This window comes from Gasterosteus aculeatus, chromosome 5, assembly GCF_964276395.1.
Source record: "Gasterosteus aculeatus chromosome 5, fGasAcu3.hap1.1, whole genome shotgun sequence".
Classification (NCBI taxonomy): Eukaryota; Metazoa; Chordata; class Actinopteri; order Perciformes; family Gasterosteidae; genus Gasterosteus; species Gasterosteus aculeatus.
This window is the reverse complement of record NC_135692.1, coordinates 15,181,486-15,201,079: the sequence shown is the minus strand read 5'-3', so window position 1 is coordinate 15,201,079 and position 19,594 is coordinate 15,181,486. Positions and strand designations below refer to the sequence as shown.

The following is a 19,594-nucleotide window of genomic DNA, read 5'->3' as shown; positions in this document are numbered from 1 at the left end:
AAGCGCTGCATTCAGTTAAACACTGTTTGCCACGTCAGCGGCACGACGGGATGCCGATGCTGGTCTGTTGACTGGTTGGTACTCTGTTCAATAACAAAAGGAATTCGAATCAATTGACACATTTTTGTGTCATTCATTACTAGATGATTTGTCCTAAAACACGGAGTTACATTCCTTCCTTTACAAAACGCTAGTGTTCATTAGTTAACCAAGAGAGATTATATCCCACTGGAATCGGGCAATGAGTTACTTGAGTGTGATGTTTGTCAATTTAAAAGATTATTCTTCTACTCAGGAATACCAAACGATCTGCTTGGGTAGGACCAGATTTGGGTGAAATAGATCAACATTTTAGACGTTTTTATGTTGAATAAATGTTTATTTGTTTTAGCTGCAATATACAGAAGGTTGATCTGCATGCCGTAGTCACTATTAGTCACTCTTAGTCTTAGTATGAAAATGCCACTAATAAGACACTTTCGGCAATGAGATTCTGTTTTTGATTCTCAGTGGACATTTAAGAGACTTAACCACCGATACCTCATTCTTACTTTCTACCTGACACGTAAACATTAAAAGCACCGCACACAAGGCGAAGACCCCTCGAGGTAAAACATCCTCAGATGAGCTGGGTTGAATTTTCAAAAAACCTTTTTACAAAAATGACACAACCTTCTTTAAAAAACACAGAGGAAGTGGCTCCAAAATAGAAGGCCCTTCACAGAAAGCTGTCACACGTCCTCCGTCACCATCCGCCGCGTATCGCGGCTCCAGACGAGACGCACGCGAGAGGAGGAACTCGGCTTCCCTCCAGCTACGGCTTCCTGACTTGTTTATTTGCTAACTGGGTGGGGTCGGGTCGGGCAGAGGGTGAACATATGGTTCGCTAAAACACGGACTTGTAGTTGGGAGGCCGAGGCCCCCTGAGGGACGGAGCTGACGGGCTTCGGTCCCTGTCTCCCTCAATTCCTGCCGCTTGGACAAGCCGGAGCCGAACAGCCGTCCTCCAGGAGCCTCTCGCTCTCGCTCTCCCTCTCCCCCTGCTGCCGCCCTCGCCCCCACACCCATCCTCAGTCAAACCCGGAGATGTGAAGGGGGCGAGTGGGGGGGGAGGCGAGGGGCCACTGGCTTTGGGGCGTACATGGGAGGAGGAGGAGGGGGGAGGAGGCTGCAGCTGGGAAACTGACTGACACCATCATCTTGTCCCCTGGTCCCCAGAGTGCGAGCCCTGTTGCTGAGGGAATAGAAGCCCCGGTCCCGGCAAGAGGACATGCTGGTCCCGACACATATGGACGCTTGCCGTGCGTAAGCGCTCCGGTTTTTAATCGTTTTAAGGGGTAAATGATACTCTCTTCTCTGGGAATTTAGCGAGTACGAGTCAGGAGATGTGCTTCTGTCAGTGACCTACCAGCTACTGCAGCTATCGCACACAGATCACTGCACTGAGACAGACAGTTACACACACACTCAGACACACACCCTTAAGGTCTGTGTGTTAGCGGACACGCTCACTCACTGGGACCAAGGCGCTAATGTACACACATGGTCTCACACATCCTGCATTGATGAACAAACATATGCACACACTCACATAAACCCCTCGTGGGTCAGTGACTTAACACACACACACACACACACACACTGGTTCAGTTGTTGATAGACTCACACACACACACACACACACACACCCCGAAGGTCAGCAGCGTTGATGGACAGCGGCCTTGATGCGCTCTGACAGACTCGGCTGCTTCCTTTCGTTTCCACTTGCTTTTCCCCCGTCCGGTGACACCCACAGGTGCCTCGGTGAGAGAGACCCCCCCCCCCCCCGCCGCCCCCGCGGGATCGTTCGGGGGCAGCCGGGTGAAAACGGGAGGGACGGAGAAGGAGACGACGGGCCGGAGAAGCGGGCGGCCGAGGCGGCAGCTGTTTCCTGTCAGTGACCCTACGGCATGGTGGGAACTCTATTTACTCACAGATCTACATAGATATAAATGTAATACAGAGTGAATGCTAAGCATTCCAAAGGAGTAGCAACAAGCAGCCCTTCTCTGAGTCCGGCGAGTCACATGTCGAGTCGGGACTGAACTCTGGCATCTGCCCTTCTCAGATATGAGCCCAGCTCACATCGACGGCCGCGTTTCCACCTTGGAAAGGAGCCAGTGTTCATCCGGCCCTCTGATGTATAATTGCGTGTTCATTTAAGTGTGAAGCTGAAAATGTCTCATTGTGTGCTCGCAGCGCTGTTCCCTGACATATACCGCGGCAGTTCGCCTCTGGGAAAGGACACACGTCTGTCTTGTCGGCACTTTTGAATGTGGAGCGTGACTCTGGTAACTTCAAAGACATCGATGACCTTTAAGCGGAACAGTTTTGGAAATGATGCTTGTCCACTTTCTTGCCAAGAGTAAATGAGAAGATTCGTACCAAACGTCTTCATTCTGTTAGCTTAGCTTAGCACAAACACAGAAAACATCTGGGTACAGCCGGCCTGGTTCTGTCCAGGACTCAATGCTTCCTTAAAGACACGTTGGTGATGTGCGGTAGAAGTGTATTTGTTGAGCCTGGTAATCGGAAGGCGGTTGCCAGGCAACCAGCAGAGACCCAGTTTAGACGTTTGATTGGTTTAGTGTCGCGGCGCAGCGAGAGTTTTCACACGTTTCTGCCACTTGTTGGTTTTCCATTTAGAAAAAACCTGCACGTAGAACCACAACGTATCACTTTTAGAACCTTTGAGCGGTATTGGTGCTGGTTGGTGGATTTTGTCTTCATGCTAAGCTAAGCTAGTCGCCTGCAGAATCACGCCACCGGCACCCATCTGCTCATCTAACACAAGAGTATTTTCCAGATGTTTCAGACACCCCTTTACAAATGTTGGGTTCTGCTTCAGGAAAACATTATAATGTCAAAGAAAACTGAAAGGACGATGTTTGTATAGTTTGCACAGAAAACCCTGAACCCCGGATTTTGCACACTGAAGATCCTCTGCTGAAGTGTCCTTGAGCAAAAAAACACTCGGGGACAACTGCAGTCTGTGTGTGCTATAATATTTCAAACATGATGAAAGACAGCTCTTAGCGGGATGAAGAAAATCATTGAGTTAATTTGAAGGCATTAAGCACACTTGGTGCTGAGGAAAACCAGAGGAGTTGAGGTTGTTTCGTCGGTGTGGCTTGGAATGGCTCCTGGAGTTGTTCTCCTTTGAAAGTGGGAGGAAGGGGAAGGAAAATGGGGGGAGGGGGGGGGGGGGGGGGGGGGGGGTTGGTGAATAATTGATAGTGGCTGAGAGCGATATGAGTTTAGTTAATGTGCCCAGCAGCACAGACTAAGAGAGGAGCTGTTAGCTATTCCACCTCAGGCCTAAAACTCGGGCAGCGGGAAGACTCGCCCGGGCTGGAGGTCGTCCACCCTCCCAACCCGCCTGTCTTTCCGTTGCTCGGCGCGGTTCATCTTTCACGGCGGCCGCCGCGCGCTCGCGCTCTCGCGCCCGTGCGTTCCGTCTTAATTTGCTCGGGTGTGTTTGTGTGTCTGTGCGCGGGTTCGGCGGCATCTGCACAGCTGGATCTCCCTGCTAGCGGTGTTGTCGCGGCCCCCGGGTTCCTTCCTCTGAGTGCTAATGGAGTGCTGCTGTCAGCCGCCCCAGATGCCGCTCCATAAGGCCGCTCGACTCCCCTCACTCGCCAGGAGACTTTTTCGCAGTCGCCGCTCCTTTGCGCTCCTACTTTCTCCCAACAATGACGTCTGGGTTTGAACCATGAGAATCCCTTTTTTGGGGAAATTGGGTGGAAAGTATTAAACGCAACTTCATGCAGGCTGAAGCGTTTATCCGATGTGCCTCCTACGTCCTCACTTGGCACTCGTGCGCTTGACAGGAGAGAGGGACATTGTCTCTCAGGTGTCTCTGCAGTTGGAAGAAGAAGATCAAATAGCAGACGTCCTCTCCCGTGTAGCCTTGTCTCTCTCTCTCTCTCTCCTCTGCCGCTGTCGTTCCTCCCGATTTAACAGACGTCCTCTCTTCCCCATTGTCACATTTGGTACAGATGGTTAGGCTCTATGAGGCGGCCTGTCACTCCCCATTTGGCCTCCTCGCCGTGACAGCGGCTCTGATGGCTCCTGACGTTCACCACCGACTTTCCCAGCACACGGAGGCTGACATTTCTCAGAGACGCTTCACCCGGCCCGGAGGAGAGCGATGAGGAACCTGGAGTCGACCCAAGAGAGAAGAAGAGCTCCTGGGGATGGTGTTCAGGGGTTCAGTTTAGGAGAAGGGAGCGTAGGAGAAAAGAAGGGAGGAAGGGGGCAGGAGGCGAGGCGTTAGCGGGAGACGAGTGGATAGCAGAGGAGGACAAAAACGAAGCAGAGGTCAGGGGAAGGGAGGCCGATCTTTGAGAAGATCAGTAAGCCATCCGGGGCCCGGGACCACTGCGCTGATCGTTTCCTTCTGAGGGATTCAGCTCAACACCCGGCTGCCTGCACACACAAGCCCCCCACACACACACACACACACAGCGCAGGACAGTCCTAGAGAGAGACATGCAGTCGCAGGACGGAGAGCAGATACAGCAGCTCAGATCTCATTGTTTGAACGCAATGCCAAAGAAAAAGATGCAGTGAGTAAAATTGGAAACGCAAAATAAAGAATAGTCTGTACACGTTGAACAGTGAGTTTAGATTCTGCAGAATCAAGAGATGCATTCTGATTTTTTTTTCTTCCAACAATTTGTACGAGTCATTATTTTACCACTGGAAATCATCCGGTTGAGAGATATTAATTTATCTTTCATTATGGAACAATTTGCTTTGACGAGATTTAAATTCACGTTCAAAAGCTTCCCACCTCTGATCTTTGCTGTTTCCTCCACACTCTTTTATATAAATGTATTTATATATTTTTTGATTCGTTATTTCTGTTCCTCACCTTAATGCTGCCAATAATCAGACAAACACAGCATGTGAGTAATTCAATTCTTAATGTCTTCAGTATTCAGAGCAAAGCAGAAACACACAACAAGGATTCAACCCAGAAAAACGTCCACATTCTGTTTTAAAAACCGAGCACCTAACCTTCGCCAACATAGTGCAAGTTGTTATACTGCATCTCGGCTGCGAGGTAGAGACCACATTTGACAATTCAGGGGGGAGAGAGGGAGAAGAGGGACGGCCGTGAGGGGGAGTAGGGGGAGGAGGGGGGATTCTGCTGTATTGTAGTGCCTGCGGGCAATGCTCCCAGTCAATATATATACATCCACACTGGCTGCTGCGCTCCTATTTGAGCGGGACGCGTTGCCCTCTCAGTGCCGCTGCAGAGGAGTGACAGCCAGCCACACAGGGACGCCGTGCAGGTACGGATGAAACGCTTGTTCTACGCGGCCGAGTAGCTGGTGGCATGCAGGCAGGTGAGTTTGTTAGGAGTAAGTTAGAATTATTTGAGAAGGAGCTTAAGGAGATCATGCAAGTTGTGCTTTTGCACACCTTGAGATGATGCTTTTATGTTATACATTTTTAAAAAAAAGGTTTTATTTTAACTGCAATTTGATTGTTAATTTCTAAAGCTGAATGTGGTGAATTTGAGGATAAATATATTTATATTTAAATAAATAAATACAAATTTATATTTGGTCTTTTGAAGTTAAATACACACTGCATTTGGAGTAATTTCATACATGCAATTTAGCACTATTAAATGTGATTATTCTGTAATTCCTAAAACCAAGTAAAGCGTACAGCGTCATCTGATGTGTTCCGTCAAATTTGATCAGCTGTAAATAATTTAAAATGATAATCTATCAATAATTACAATATTTTTATTTTGTTAAATAAAGGATAATTTATTTTATGTTGGTGTTTTGTTGGGAATTTAGTTCAAACTTGCCAGAGAGAAAAAAATGACTAAAGACAATTTATTTACAACCTATTTGTTATTTTGCAGACAACCAACTCTTACTACTACTACTACTCATACTAAAAAGGTAATTATTCTAATCATAAACGTTGTTGTTGTTGTTGTGTGCATTTCTGTACCAACAGCCCGTCCCATCGCCTGCTCGTGACCTGGTTGTTGTTGCTTGTAACTTGTCAAAGCTTTTAGTGTGGTGAACCTCCTTTAATTGGAACAATAGATGTTCAAGCGGTTGGGCCTGTTTGATCATCGGCCCTAAAAGCTTAAAACAAGACCGCAGGGTTTGGATACGGGGCGGCGGGGGGCCAAAGTGCACATTCAGGGGAGAGGCGAGCGGATCTCGGTGGCCAGAAGAGAGAAAAAAATACTGTAAAAATGATTTTTATTGATTGGCTCGTTGCAGCAGCTGTTAGGTTCCATTATGAGCTCAAAGCTCAGGTCAGAGCCCCGAGGCGGACACGCCAGCCAATCAAACGGGCGGCCGCAAAACGGGCCAATTCTCAGGGTCCAATTGGGAGGGCGGTTTGGAAGCGGCCTGCCACGCTGCGTTAGACTCAGCGCATCTTTCATCGTCAGCCTTCGTGCTGCGGCTTTTATAGATGAGCTGGTCCGCTGTCTGTCCGTGTTACCGGCCATCCATCCATCCGGTGGTCACTTCACCGGCCCTTATATACTGTGTATATATATATATATATATATATATATATATATATATATATCAAAACTCTGTCGTGGGCCGTCTGCGCCAGACAGAAAAAGAATGGTGAAGTTCATCTTTTCTTCAGCGTCACACAGACTTTCATCTTTAAATGACCTGGAGGGAAAAAAGACAAAACAGAAAGTGTTTTAAGTCGAGGAGCACACTCCTCCTCGCGTCTGCTTTCCCCGCAGGCTCCACCCGTCGGCCTGGCTCAAAGAATAAAAAGATCACAAAGTTTCTGTATTTTAACAGATGAAAAAAGAAAAAACATTTACTTGTAGGTGTTTACATTTTTTGAAGGAAATTGAAAAGCTTGGGATATTAATTAAGTTAATGCTAATGGATGATGCAAAATGATGGGAATAAAAAATACTGAAAAAGATAATTTTTTTACCATAAATGGTGAAGGTGCAAATAGCTTCAAATATATTAACTTCAACTATTCAAGCTATAGATTGAGGGAAGAAACTATTTAATCCTCTTAAAGATAAATTAACACGTCAGCAAAATCAACCCAATAAAGCATTCTCCTGCTTATTCATCAATCGTGTGACACGTTTCTAAATACAGAGTCACAGTCGAGGAGAGCATTTGAACTTATGCGGCGCGTCCTGACCCAGATCCCGTTCACGGCGCTAATGACGCCCAGCAGGCACGGCGCCGGGCTCTCATTAGCAACCGGGGCCTCAAACCCCCGACTCCTCGCCGCCGCGTACCTGCGCCGCCCCGGCCCGTCCACGCCGCCCCTGTAGCCGGCCTCCGAGGGGTCAGGCCCTCGGCTCGAGGAGGCCTGTTAGTGTTGTGAGGCCCCCCCCCCCCCTTCACAGGTGCGTAGTCCCCCGTGGCGGCCATGTTTGCCCCCCGGACCCGGCCAGCGCCTGCTGCTGCACCGGAACTAATGAGTAGTGGCAGGTACAGTGAGAATAGAGTGTGCCCCCCCCCCCCAGTTAGGTTAGTGGCAACCCTCAGCTTAGGAAGCCAATCGTGATCTAACACACATATGTGCACACACAACTTTATTATTTGAATACATTTACTGTGTGTAAACCGTATCACCTTCACTCATGCAGAACTCTCTTGTGTGTTCACAGGTACAATAATTGCTCCTTTTGATCAACCTTACCAAACAAAAAAGGAAATTAACCCAGAAAAGACACAAAACATAAAAATATATCTTGAGTCGTCATCATTTAAATACAATCGCGAGATCTTCATAAATAAAGACTCGGCCATGTCCAAGGGCGACGCGTGTAAAGTGACGTCCGCCAGCAAACACAAGGAGCGAAAGCCCAAGAAGCCGCACTACATTCCCCGGCCGTGGGGCAAACCCTACAACTACAAATGCTTCCAGTGCCCCTTCACCTGCATGGAGAAGTCCCACCTGTACAACCACATGAAGTACAGCCTGTGCAAGAACTCCCTTTCGCTGCTGATAGAGTCAGACTGGCCGTATAAGAAGGGCAACCTGCTGCACCCGGAGCAGCTGCGAGCCTTCCAGCCGGCGAACGGACGTCCGGCCACCGGGAGGGACGGACGCGAACAGCTGGAACAGCGGGCCGAGGACGGCCAGCGACAGCGAGGGTTCGTTGAGGAGGATGGCGAAGACGGGAGAGTCCGGGGAGCAGAAGATGAAGAAGAGGGAGGACGGGCGGAGGGGCCGGAGGGGCCGGAGGTCAGCGGGCTGACAGAAGAGACCTCCGGTGACCACGGCAGAGGCGCCGCCGCCGCCGCCGAGTGCGCTTCCGGGAAAATCAAACAGTCCGAGTCCGAGTTCCTGATGGCGGACATGTTCTCGCTGGAAGACCAGCTTCTACGAGCGCGCTCAGTAGAGGTGGAGGCCCAGCTGAAACACTACAAGCTTTCTAAGACGTACCTGACGGCCCCCGGCCTGCTGTCGGAGCAGTGGCGTCTGCTGGCGTCCGGCCACCCCAAGGCCAAAGCGGAAGGTGCTCCGCCCCGGGTGAGCGGCTCCATCCCTTGTTACCCTCCTCCGCCAAACCTGGTGGACTACCAGGATCCCACTGGACTCAACCTGTCGGTGCTCGGGGTGGGCTACCCCATCAGCCCCGGCCTCTTCTCCTACATGAACTCAGCCATTCCCGCCGCCGCCGTCAGCGCCCAGACCCACGCACAGCTCGCCCAGCTTCCCTTCCTGGCGTCGGCCGCTCAGCTGATGCACCCGGCGTCCGGCGCCCACGCCGACAGAGCTCTCATCCCCCCTCGCCTGTACTACCCCTTCCTGTGCGAGCACGCGTTCGGGCCGGCGTCCGCTCAGGGCGACGCCGGCAAAGCGCTCAAGGCGTCCGCGAGCGGCCCGGAAGCGAATCCCCTGTCCGGCTTCCAGCCTAAAGTCAATCTGTGGAAAGTCCCCGCCCTGCGGCCGGGGGCCGCCGCCGCCGCCGCCGTCTCCCCCGCTGGCTGGGCGTCCCCTCAGAGAGACTCCCCCGAGCAGGGCACCAGGGTGGGGGACAAGACGCAGACTATAGCGAAGGAGGGCAAAGCAAGCTGGGGCCTTAAGAGGACAGGGGCCCCACTGGGGAGCCGCGAGGCTCCTGTGGAGAAGAAACTTGCCGTGGGAGGCTTCAGTTTGGACCTTCTGAAGAATATTCAGCATGCATCAACTCTTAATGCGGCAGCGGATAAACTTCTCTTCCACAGAAGGTAGGTGTTGTTTTTTTGTAGCGGTAAAACGAGGCTAGTAGAGGGATCACATTCTGTCACACCGAAGCCTCAAATGTTCATAAATGTCTCCTGTTCTCAGCTTACAGGACGCTCGGCTTCCGCCCCGTCCCTCGGATCTGTGGCACAACGACCTTCCCGCCAGCCCCAACAGCGAAGCGTCCTCTCTCTCCAACAGCGGGGGAACCAACGGCGCCGCCCGGGCGGCCGGGGAGGAAACTTCGGAGTCAGTGGCCGCCCTCCTCAGCGACCTCTCCAAGGCCTTGCAGGAGTACCAGGAGGCCGAGGGCAAGATCTCCCACCTGGAGAAAGAAGACCTTCCGGCCCAGCGCCACCTGTGGGAGCACCTGGGCAAAATCCGCAGTGAGCTCTCCCACATCCACCAGGCGCTGGAGCGGACGGCCCGCCAGAGCGACGGCCCTCTCGACCTGTCGGTTAAAAGGGACTCGGCGGATTCGCTGGGCGACCGTGGCAGGAGAGAGGACGGCGGCCCTAAAGGCGACACGACGGAGACGGAGGGCGAGGACGAGGACGAGGAGGAGCGGCAGGAGGAAGAAGAAGAGAGCGAGGGCGACCGGAACGCGTCGAAGGCTTCGCTGGAGAGTCGCAAGCAGTCGTTGGACGTGCTGATCAAGATGGGTCAGTCGTCGGTGGCCAACGCGGAGGTCCTCTCTACCTTGTGGCCGAGCAGGACCACCAAGTGCGAGGCCGACTCCAGCGTCCTGCTCGGCGCGGACGGGCGAACGGTGGTTTTCGCCGACGTCCCTTCCTCCGGCAGGACCCCAAAGAGAACGCCGTCCGCGCAGCGGGTCGAGGGCCGGCGTCCTCCGAGCCCTCAGGCGGTTACAGACAATTAAACTTCTGCTCACCTGACTGTAAACGTGACTGAGTCCATACGGTTGTTCAAACACAGCCGTCTCCGTTACTACCGGCACGCCGTCGACTTACACTGCCGGGTTTTATGCCCAGTTTAACCTCAAACATTTTGCACCTTATGATACAAACGGGAAATGAATGAACAAAAAAAAAAAGTCTTACAAATGCACTACGGACATCGATTGTTCCAAGATTCTCTGGAAAGAAATACTTTAAATTGTAACATCAGCACTTGACATTTACGTTGATTAAACATGTTGAGAGACAAACATCTTTGGATTTGTAAATATTGTAACTATAATAAATGTAAGTAAAACGTTTTGAAGGGTAAAATGCTTTATATGGATTATATCATGTTGGACTGCATCATTTCACTTGATGACAATAAATTGCATTATACACACTGTATTTCTCTGAATAAACTGACTGAGTCGTTTTTTCTCACCATCAAAAGTGGAAAACAGGTAATAAAACGAAATAAATCGTTTGAACATAAATTGGTCATGAGGCGAAATGCCATCATCGCTATCGTTTAAAGTCTAAAAGAGGCTGGCAGTGGCTGCGCCCTTTGCATCTGTCCTGACACCGTCGGGTGGATGTGCTAAAGGTGAAGCAGCTCCTTAAGCTAAACCGCCATCCGCGGGGTCACCTGTGCCTCTCCTCGTGGATCAAGCATGCCCTCCTGCAAAGGTCAAGGCCGTCGGGGCACCTGGACGACATGTCGGCTCCGGGGGGGCATCGGACGCTGCTGCCGCCCGTCCGCTGGCCCCCCCCGTCACCGCCGCCACACCCAAGACACCGCAGCAAAGGTCAGCTGCCTTGACCAGGAGAGCTCAGACCGGATACGTTCAGTAAAACACAATCTGTCATTCGGGCAAATAACCTGAGTTTATTTTATAATATACGATATGTGCACAACGTGAGGGCATGTTACAAAAGCATCACATGGAACAGTTCCACTGCATTTAAAATGATTATACATTTGGCAGTTTTTTTATCAGCCAACTCCGATATTTCAGACATGGAAAGTATCGTACTCGCGTCACAAACAATCCCAGCAGACAGCTCCCTCATGTGGAGAAATCCTTCCCCAAGAAATCATCATATTAAAGAAGTTAAAATAGGAAGTGCAGTTGCAGAAAGGAAGGCTACGGAGAGGACCATTAAATGGTAAGTGCTGAAGTGTTATTAATATCATGGTTTGATCACGCTGTCAGAATACGACAATTTGGACTAAAGTGAATTTAAATAAATACATTTGTTGCATGAAGCTGCAGAGTTGGACAGAATAAGTAACACTGAAAGGAAGAAATGCTGCACAAAGAGGAACAAAGCGCTTTGACGCTTACTTCTGTTCTGAGCTGTCACAAATATTTTAAAATATTAAAATGTAATTGTTTTCCACAATGAAATTATGGAGGGCGCAAAGATTTATTGGATCAAAATAATCATGTAATAAATCTTATTAACGAATGATTGCTACAGCATTTTTGTGGAGTGGATTTTATTAAGAAAACGATTCAAATGACAATTCATGAATTTGTATTTCCAATATATATATATATATATATATATATATAATTACATATAAGTCTACCCGCTTTGTGAGACTGCGTTTTGACTTCCCTTAATCATATCATATTTTTAGATGTCTTTGGACTGACGTTGGTGCGAAACGTAGCCGTTAAGCAAAGATGAGGCCAACCGTCGTCTTTCTGCTTCTGCTCAACACCTCGGCCTGCTGTGGTTTCGGCTTTAAAGGCTGCTCTCAGAGCTTCCCCCAGTCGTACGTCATGTGGTGCTTCAACAGGGACATCGCCAACCTCACCGACGTGGTCGCTGGGATGCCAGACAACCTGACAAACATCAACCTGTCAAAGAACAAGATCAGGATCGTCCCGCCTGGATCGTTCAGTCGGATTCCTGGGCTCAAACAACTGGACCTCAGCCAGAACCGGCTGGTCTCTCTGAAAGGGGGCGAGTTCAGTGGCCTGAGAGTCCTGGAATGGCTCAACCTCACCTGCAACAACATCTCACACATCCACTCCGACGCCTTGGATGGACTCGCCGGGCTGAAAACCCTGCTTCTGACCCACAACGCGCTGGCGACGTTCTCCCCGAGGATCTTTGAGTCCCTCCCGGCCATTGATAAGGTCAACCTGTCCCTGAACAAGCTGAAGGCCTTCAGCTGCGACGACTCTGCCGGATCCTCCACCCTCTCGTGGCTCGACCTTTACGCAAACGGCGTCCAGAGGGTGAACGTGAGCTGTTTCCCCGCGCTGGAGTACATCCGGCTGTCCAACAACTCCCAACTGGAGCTGCGGGCGGATGTTTTTGCCTCCAACCCGAGGCTGAAGAGTCTGCTGTGCCAGGCGGTGAGAGCAGAAGTACTGGCGGGACTCTCGGCGGAGACGAAGAGGAACCTCTCTTGGGTGGCGTTCTCTTTGTCTGTGGAGAAATCCCCGCTGACGATCTGTGCGTTGTTAGGCGGAATGGACCAGCTTGAGAGGCTCGAGGTACGTGGCTCCTGTTGCTTCAGCAAAAAAAATCACTCGTTGAGTTTTAAATGACCATTGCGCTCGTTTCATTCGATACAGGTGGACTTGAAAGGATCCAGGTTACCTCGGGATAACTACACCCTCTTGGACTGCGACACTCCGCCCATGGTTATCGTTGAGGATGCGGACCTCGGGAACGTGGCCTCGGTGTCTCTGGGTCGGGGTAATACGAGCAGACTTTACCTCACCAACTGCGGGTTAAAGCAGATATCTCCCACCACGTTCGGCGGTTACCGAGGCCTGACGACCCTGCAGCTGAATCGAAATAAGCTGGACATTCACAGCGACGCGTTCGAAGGGCTGAGCCGCCTCACGTTCTTAGGCTTCGACAGAAGCAAAATCAGCGACATTGAGCCCAACTGGTTCGTCCCTCTGAAGAGGCTGACTCGCCTGTCTCTGGTGAAGAACGAAATCACCGAGTTGCCACCCGAGGTGTTCAGTGGCCTGAGCCGACTCGAGCAGCTCTACATGCAGTTCAACCTGCTGAAATACATCACCGGAAAGCCCTTCAGCGGGCTGCGGAGGCTAACGAAGCTCAACCTCAGCTTGAACATTATAGATTTCATCGAGGTCGGCACCTTCGATGACCTGACGATGCTTTTGTATGTTATAATCGCAATATGCTCATCTTTTTCTTTCAATTGTCGTCGGTGTTGATTTATTTAACGGTCATCTTTTCATTAGGTACCTGGATTTAAGTGGGAATCGGATCAAGAGGCTGACGCCAAACATTTTGTCCGGCCTGATCAATTTGAGGAAATTTGTTCTGTACAACAACCGGCTGCATTTCAACTCCCGTGAAGCTCCTTTCATAGACCTTACTTCTCTGGAGGTATGGATTTCTTTTTTCAATTATTAAAGATAGTGATGCATTTATGTATAAATCTGTTCATCTTTTTATCGGTCTCTCTTCCATGTCCACTGTGGAGTATCTGGAGATGAACTACCAGGGTCCTGGAGGTCAAGGCATCGGTACCATTGGGCCGCATTTCTTCCAAGGTCAACGTAACCTGACCTCGTTTACCATCGGGCACAGCATCCAGCTCGACTTCCACCCCGATGCCCTTGCTCCTCTGGTCAATTTAAGGAAACTGTTTATAGATAGCGTGGTTATGAAAAGGACCAACCTGAGCGCAGTTTTGTCCCCTCTGAAGAAGCTGAAGAAGCTGACTCTTCACAGAATAGACCTCGACGCTCTGCCTGCTGACCTGTTGCCACCGGATAACAGGCTGGAGGTCCTCCAAACCATGTCCAACCACCTGCACACTGTGGACAAGCTCATGCTGGATGCCCTCCCAAGGTAGAAGAGCTACTGGGGATGAGGGCGGAGGGAAGGGCGGGGGGGTTCGGTCCAACTATGACACAAAAGCTGCATGTGTTTCCAGATTGCGTGTTTTTGACATTACGGACAACCCACTTTCCTGCACCTGTGATAATGCCTGGTTCAAGACCTGGGCCATCCGCAACACCCAAACCCAGGTAACCGCCGGGCACACTGTGAGAAGGATGTTGTGAATCAACGGAGATGACCCTCCTTAAATCCCTCCAGGTGTCCTACCTGTACAGCCTGCGGTGTGACAACGCCAGGAGATCTCGCTACCTGTGGCAGTTCGAAGACCGGGCCTGCTCCTACGAAGAGGCGGCCTTCGCTCTCTTCGTCGCCTGCTCCGTGGCGGACGTGATGTTCGTGTGCGCGTGTCTGGCGTGGCACACGCAAGGCCCGACCCTGCGCTACCTGCTGCTCGTCCTCCGGGCCAAACTGCGCGGACGGAGGAGGGCGGCGGCCAAGTTCCAGTACGACGCGTTCATCTCCTACTGCTCCAAGGACGAGGCCTGGGTGATGGAACAGCTGGTGCCCAATCTGGAGAGGCCCGGCGAGGGCGACGCGGGCCTCAGGCTGTGCCTCCACCACAGGGACTTCCGGCCCGGCGCCGCCGTGCTGGAGAACATCGAGGCCGCCATTCACAGCTCCCGCCACACCATCTGCGTGGTGACTCGTCACTTCCTGCAGAGCGAGTGGTGCTCCGTGGAGTTCCAGCTGGCCAGTCTGAGGCTCCTGTACGACGGCAGCGACGTTCTGCTGCTGGTGTTCCTGGAGGAGATACCCGAGCGCTGCCTGACGCCCTACACGCGGCTACGCAAGATCGTACACAAGAAGACCTACTTGCTGTGGCCCGAGACGCCACAGGAACAGGACTCCTTCTGGATCAGACTCATCGATGCCTTAAGGGACGGCCAGGAGGGCGGGAGAGGTGGAGAACACGAGTTGGCATAGAAACATCGAGCGAGCAATTAATGGATTGTTAAAACGGTTGGAAATTACTTTGAGTGACTTGTGGTTAGCGAGGGACACATTTTTGCAGTTTATAGCTAGAGCTTCAGCTTTAATTACCAACAGTGTTACTCAAATGCAGAAGGTTGTCACACACTTCAACAGTGTGGATGTGTCTTTGTCTATATGTGAAAAATGTGCGCGCGCACACACACACACACACACACACACACACACACACGAGTGTAAACACATTTCTGTGGTTTGTGAAATTTCGTTCAAATGGCATGTGCTGAATAAAAAGAAGAAGTATTACAAGATTTCCAAACACTTCATTTATTTGACATTATACATTCAAATGAAAATAAAAAATATTCATATATATTTCGTATGGAGCTAATGAGCAAGGTACAAGTTTAAAACAAAACTCAGAAGTCTTGCGTGGCATGCACACTCACACACACACGCACGCACACACACACAAACACAATGTGGTTTGAATACTATACAGTGTGTTTCCTTAGCTGCACAGGTTTCATGGATGCTTATATTCTTCACTCCGTTGAGGCACAACTTGATTTCAGGGAGAAGTCGGGGATCGGGTCGAGCGCTTGAAGACGGCTGCTTACGGTAAAACGTTTCCATCTCAACACAAAACAGTAGGAGGCGCAAAGCAAAGCTGGTTAGTGTTAAAGAGCTTCACACTACAAGTACTAAACCGATGCAACGCCATCAATCCGCAGTTCAAATGATAGAATCATGCAAAGTCCTAAATAGGTTTTTGGTTTTTTTTAAATGAAATTCTCACACCACACCGAGCAAACGCAAATGTAGGTTTTAAGAAACTGCGAAACTTGAGGAAAAAAAAAAGAATCCAGTATCACTAACAAGTCACAGTTGCTCACTGAATTTGACAGAAGTCATGTTTGGTTGCACTGCAATAATTGACTTAAAGTCACTACACCAATTTGAGACGAATATTAAAAAAAAAAAAAACTTCCTCAAGTAGTCAAGATATAAGTGCAACCCCCCCCATCCTTCACACAAGACTCCAATTTAGAAAACGCTCATACAAAAGCAAGTTCAGCATCACATTGTTTTCCACTATCAACCAAACCATAGTAATTGTACAGCAGATACCCCAACGATCAATAGCAAGCCATACTCTTCCACATATCCCGTAGTTATGTACAACAGGACAATACACACATTAAAAGGATAAGATTTAGAAACTGCAACAATAATAAAATACAGCAGATACTTAATATTGGGAAATATATATTTTTCATAGTGTGTATTGCTGTCTATTTTGGCATCCTGGGAAGATCAGTATAAATTGCTGTCACGTATCCCTCTCGCAGCTTATTTGACACATCTATTGGATAGATTACACATCTGTGGATTTGTCTTTAAAGAAACCTACAGGATTGATTCAATAAAACATTTCTCAATTAATGAAAAGGAAGAAACGACAAAAAGCTGGCGGTAGTTCACGGGAGGCGTGGAAGCAGCACGTCCAAGTTTATAACCGATCTTGATAAATGTATTTCCAATTCCAATAATAGTCCAATAGAAGCTGAAGCACTCTGACCAAAAAAACGAGGTCAGCAAGGAGAAATAAAACGTTGAATTCTTAATAATCAAATCTTTTTGGAATCTTTTGCCTCAAAAAGCTTCATACGCTCCTGCACGGTTAGTCCCTCTTTCAGGCTCTGTTAAAAGGAAAAGGAGAACGTAGTTAATGGTTTATTTATAATAAAAGGGTGAACGTGGGCAGAGAAGAAAGATAGTTGTGACCCCATTTCGACAGGAAAAAGGTGTGTTATGCTGGAATGTGGACATGCGGCACAAATAAATTAAAAACTCACAAAACAGACAAAAGAGGAAAAATACAAAAATGCTTTTTACATTAACAGAGAAAAATAATGTTGCAAGAAAAAAGAAAAGCACTCGTTTCTGAAGTAGTTCATTTGTCCACTAATGAGCAACACTAATATACTATAAAATAACACAAAGCATTATTGCAGCTTATGGAAAATTTGCCAACGACATCATTAACTACTAAATATGAGTAAGATGATGTTTGCTTGAAGACCGGCCATTGTTCTCACACTTTTTACAGCATCCAAACAAATAAAAACCGTGTGGTTTGTTTCTTTAGGCGCCGTTTCCCTTGTTGTCATTCCTGCACAGCTGAGCTCACTGACGCTCGCTTCCTATTTACTCTGCAGCCAGAAAAGGCTTTTTCTAATCATCAGCGTGCGAGAGCCGCCGCTGCAAACATCCGTGGCCTTCAGCCAAAGGGGGGGGGGGGGGCGGAGCCTACGATGGGTCCTGGCGGTGCAGGTTGCGGGGTGGAGGGAGATCATGCGAGGGTATTAAGGGCATGCTTTGCTCATGCTCATACCTACAGCGCGTCTCGGGGGTCGGGGGGCAGGGTGAGTGGGGGGAGAAATGCATCCCACCCCCCCCCCCTCCTCCCCCCACACCCCTCCTACAACGGGGGTGTCAGCTGTCCCATGAGACCTGTTCAGTGACGGACTGACGGAAGAAACAGACAAGATGACAAACTTACGGGGCGAGAGACTTCCAGCAAAGGTGAGCCGACCGGCTTTCAACCGACAGCGGGCCGCGTTTCCACGGCGACAAAAACATCAACTGAAGAACTATTTTATTTAACTTGAGACTCACCTTTGACCTTATGCCTCTTGATTGCTTGGAGGTTGTTGATCGTTCATTTGTCAGGAAATCTGGATTACTTTTTGATTTCATGATATCTAAAAACACATTGAACGAACGCTATTACCATTAGCTAAAGAACCAAAATAGATTATAATCTGACTTATTTCAGTGCTCGGCCGCTAAAGACCTGAGGCAACGTCTGTAGCAACACTATAAACAATGTGTATTCCAGTCGTCCATTACTCCCGACAGGCCTCGCTTCCCCTTTGGGGTCAACGGTAGCGATTGAACATTCCCGTTTACCGTATCCAGACGGGACCGCTCCGTCCACAGCCCTCTCGCCTAAAGCTTCAGTGGCGACGAGCAGCTTCTCCTTCAGCTTGCCGATGTCGCAGTCGGCCTTTGCCTTCACGATGCTCAGCTCCGTGTAGATGCCCTTGTATTTGTCCGTGGCATATTTCTTGTCCTGTTGGGTCGAATGAATGAAGCGCGGGCAAAAGACGTAGAGAACGTACCTTCCGTGGATTGCTTCACGATACCAAACAGCGGTCGTTCTTACCCGCAGGGCGGACTGCAGCTCGTCTTTTAAAGAGTGGATTTCTTGCTTGAGATACTGGATCTCGGACTCCTTAATTCGAAGCAACACCTGCGACACGGGGAGAAACTCTCATAAGCACACAGACCAGATCCTATGCGTGTGCGTGTGCGTGTGCGTGTTTGCACATACCTCCAGCTCGTACACGTCGCTGCCCTGAGTAAGAGGCGACAGCGCCGTTTCCCCACTGAAACAGGAGCGCATCCGAGAGATCTCTGTGGTCAGTCGGTTGTTTAGCTCCTGTTGAACGGAACCAAATTTTCCGTTTTTTAACCGGGTTAACACAAGTCAGCGTGTTTTTATATGGTCTGGTGCGTGTGAGCGCACCTGGTTGTGAGCGTTGAGCTCCTGGTTCTCCCGCTGGCACTGCCTGAGCGCCTGCCGCTCGGCCTCCAGCGCCTGGGCCAGGTGGGCGTTCTCCAAGCACTTCTGGGAATACTGCTCCGACAGCACCTCCAGCTCTCTGTGGATGGACTGCAGCTCCTCCCTGGGAAGTCACATCGTCACCAAACCCGCCTCAACATGAGCGCGTCGTTCCCATCGTGTGACAAGGGAGGCCGACAAAAAAAAAGACAAAATGGCCCGAAAAAAACGACTTAAATGATTCAGTCGTCGTCAGAATTTGAGGCAAAACGTACTCGTATTGCAAGCGAAGTTCATCAATGTCAGAGTTCAATCCACTCCGTTGGGAGCGGTGGGTCTTCTCCAGTTCCTCCCTGTGTGCGTTCTTCATCGCTTCAATAGCTGCATTCAAGATAGAAACACCAAGGTTTAGTTACAGCGCTCCGGGTTCTTGTTTCAAAGCACAGACATAACGGATGCCAATACGATTGTCTTCACCGGCGATTGTGGCGGCCGTCTCCTCGGCCAGCAGCCTCTCTCGTTCTTCCATGAGTTGGGAAATCTCCCTCTGGTGCTGCCTCTGGAGGTCGTGCACCACCTTCTGGTGCGTGTCCTCCATTGCGGCGAAGCCGCGTTCACACGTGGCCTTGGGGAGGAAAAGGCAACAGTCCGTTATCACATCATGTACTTTATGAATTTACAGCCTACAATCCTACTTGTGAACACAGATTCAGCGCAGATTCCATTAATAGTTCACAAGGCTACGGGGTGTTCATGCAAAATTAGTGATAGAAGCCATGCAAGCGTTTTATGTTAGAAACGAGAGCTGCATCATTTATTTCTATCATTGATTGTGGGAAATGGTACGTTTGTAAATGGGGGAAGTCGTGTCTGTGCCACATCCGTAGTTAATAATACTAAAGGGTCGTTCTTGTCAGAGGAAGCACCGCCCAGGAGCCACAATATTTGCCAATCCATCACCTAGATAGACTGT

The 19,594-nt window shown here is 49.8% G+C and overlaps 3 protein-coding genes across 24 annotated transcripts in view; 2 read left to right on the top strand and 1 right to left on the bottom strand.

Annotated features, from left to right (window-relative positions):
• The first annotated feature begins 5,229 nt into the window (after positions 1-5,229).
• prr35 (proline rich 35) lies at positions 5,230-10,567 on the top strand. The gene is made up of 4 exons (XM_040177587.2): positions 5,230-5,393; positions 5,927-5,966; positions 7,688-9,257; positions 9,358-10,567. Exons 3-4 carry the CDS (start codon positions 7,828-7,830, stop codon positions 10,130-10,132), a joined length of 2,205 nt encoding a protein of 734 aa, XP_040033521.2. The 5' UTR covers positions 5,230-5,393; positions 5,927-5,966; positions 7,688-7,827; the 3' UTR covers positions 10,133-10,567.
• Positions 10,568-11,265: 698 nt separating this feature from the next.
• On the top strand, positions 11,266-15,301 carry LOC120819813 (uncharacterized). Its single transcript, XM_040177518.2, has 7 exons — positions 11,266-11,321; positions 11,800-12,667; positions 12,749-13,311; positions 13,394-13,541; positions 13,639-14,009; positions 14,095-14,188; positions 14,259-15,301. The coding sequence occupies exons 2-7, from the start codon at positions 11,846-11,848 to the stop codon at positions 14,982-14,984; spliced, it is 2,724 nt and encodes a 907-aa protein (XP_040033452.2). The 5' UTR covers positions 11,266-11,321; positions 11,800-11,845; the 3' UTR covers positions 14,985-15,301.
• The window catches only part of LOC120819812 (uncharacterized), a 44,567-nt gene continuing 40,274 nt past the window's right edge, over positions 15,302-19,594 (bottom strand). For 17 of the 22 annotated variants that reach the window (XM_078103728.1, XM_078103734.1, XM_078103739.1 and 14 more), the window contains 7 exons: positions 19,099-19,246; positions 18,897-19,002; positions 18,586-18,745; positions 18,391-18,498; positions 18,223-18,309; positions 17,967-18,129; positions 17,443-17,758 (listed from right to left, as the gene is read on the bottom strand). In XM_078103728.1, coding sequence (XP_077959854.1) covers positions 17,553-17,758; positions 17,967-18,129; positions 18,223-18,309; positions 18,391-18,498; positions 18,586-18,745; positions 18,897-19,002; positions 19,099-19,246 — 978 coding nt within the window. In that variant the 3' untranslated portion in view covers positions 17,443-17,552. Of the gene's footprint in view, positions 16,694-17,388; positions 17,759-17,966; positions 18,130-18,222; positions 18,310-18,390; positions 18,499-18,585; positions 18,746-18,896; positions 19,003-19,098; positions 19,247-19,594 lie in introns of those variants that run through there. The other 5 variants (XM_078103741.1, XM_078103725.1, XM_078103730.1 and 2 more) reach the window with 4 other exon arrangements.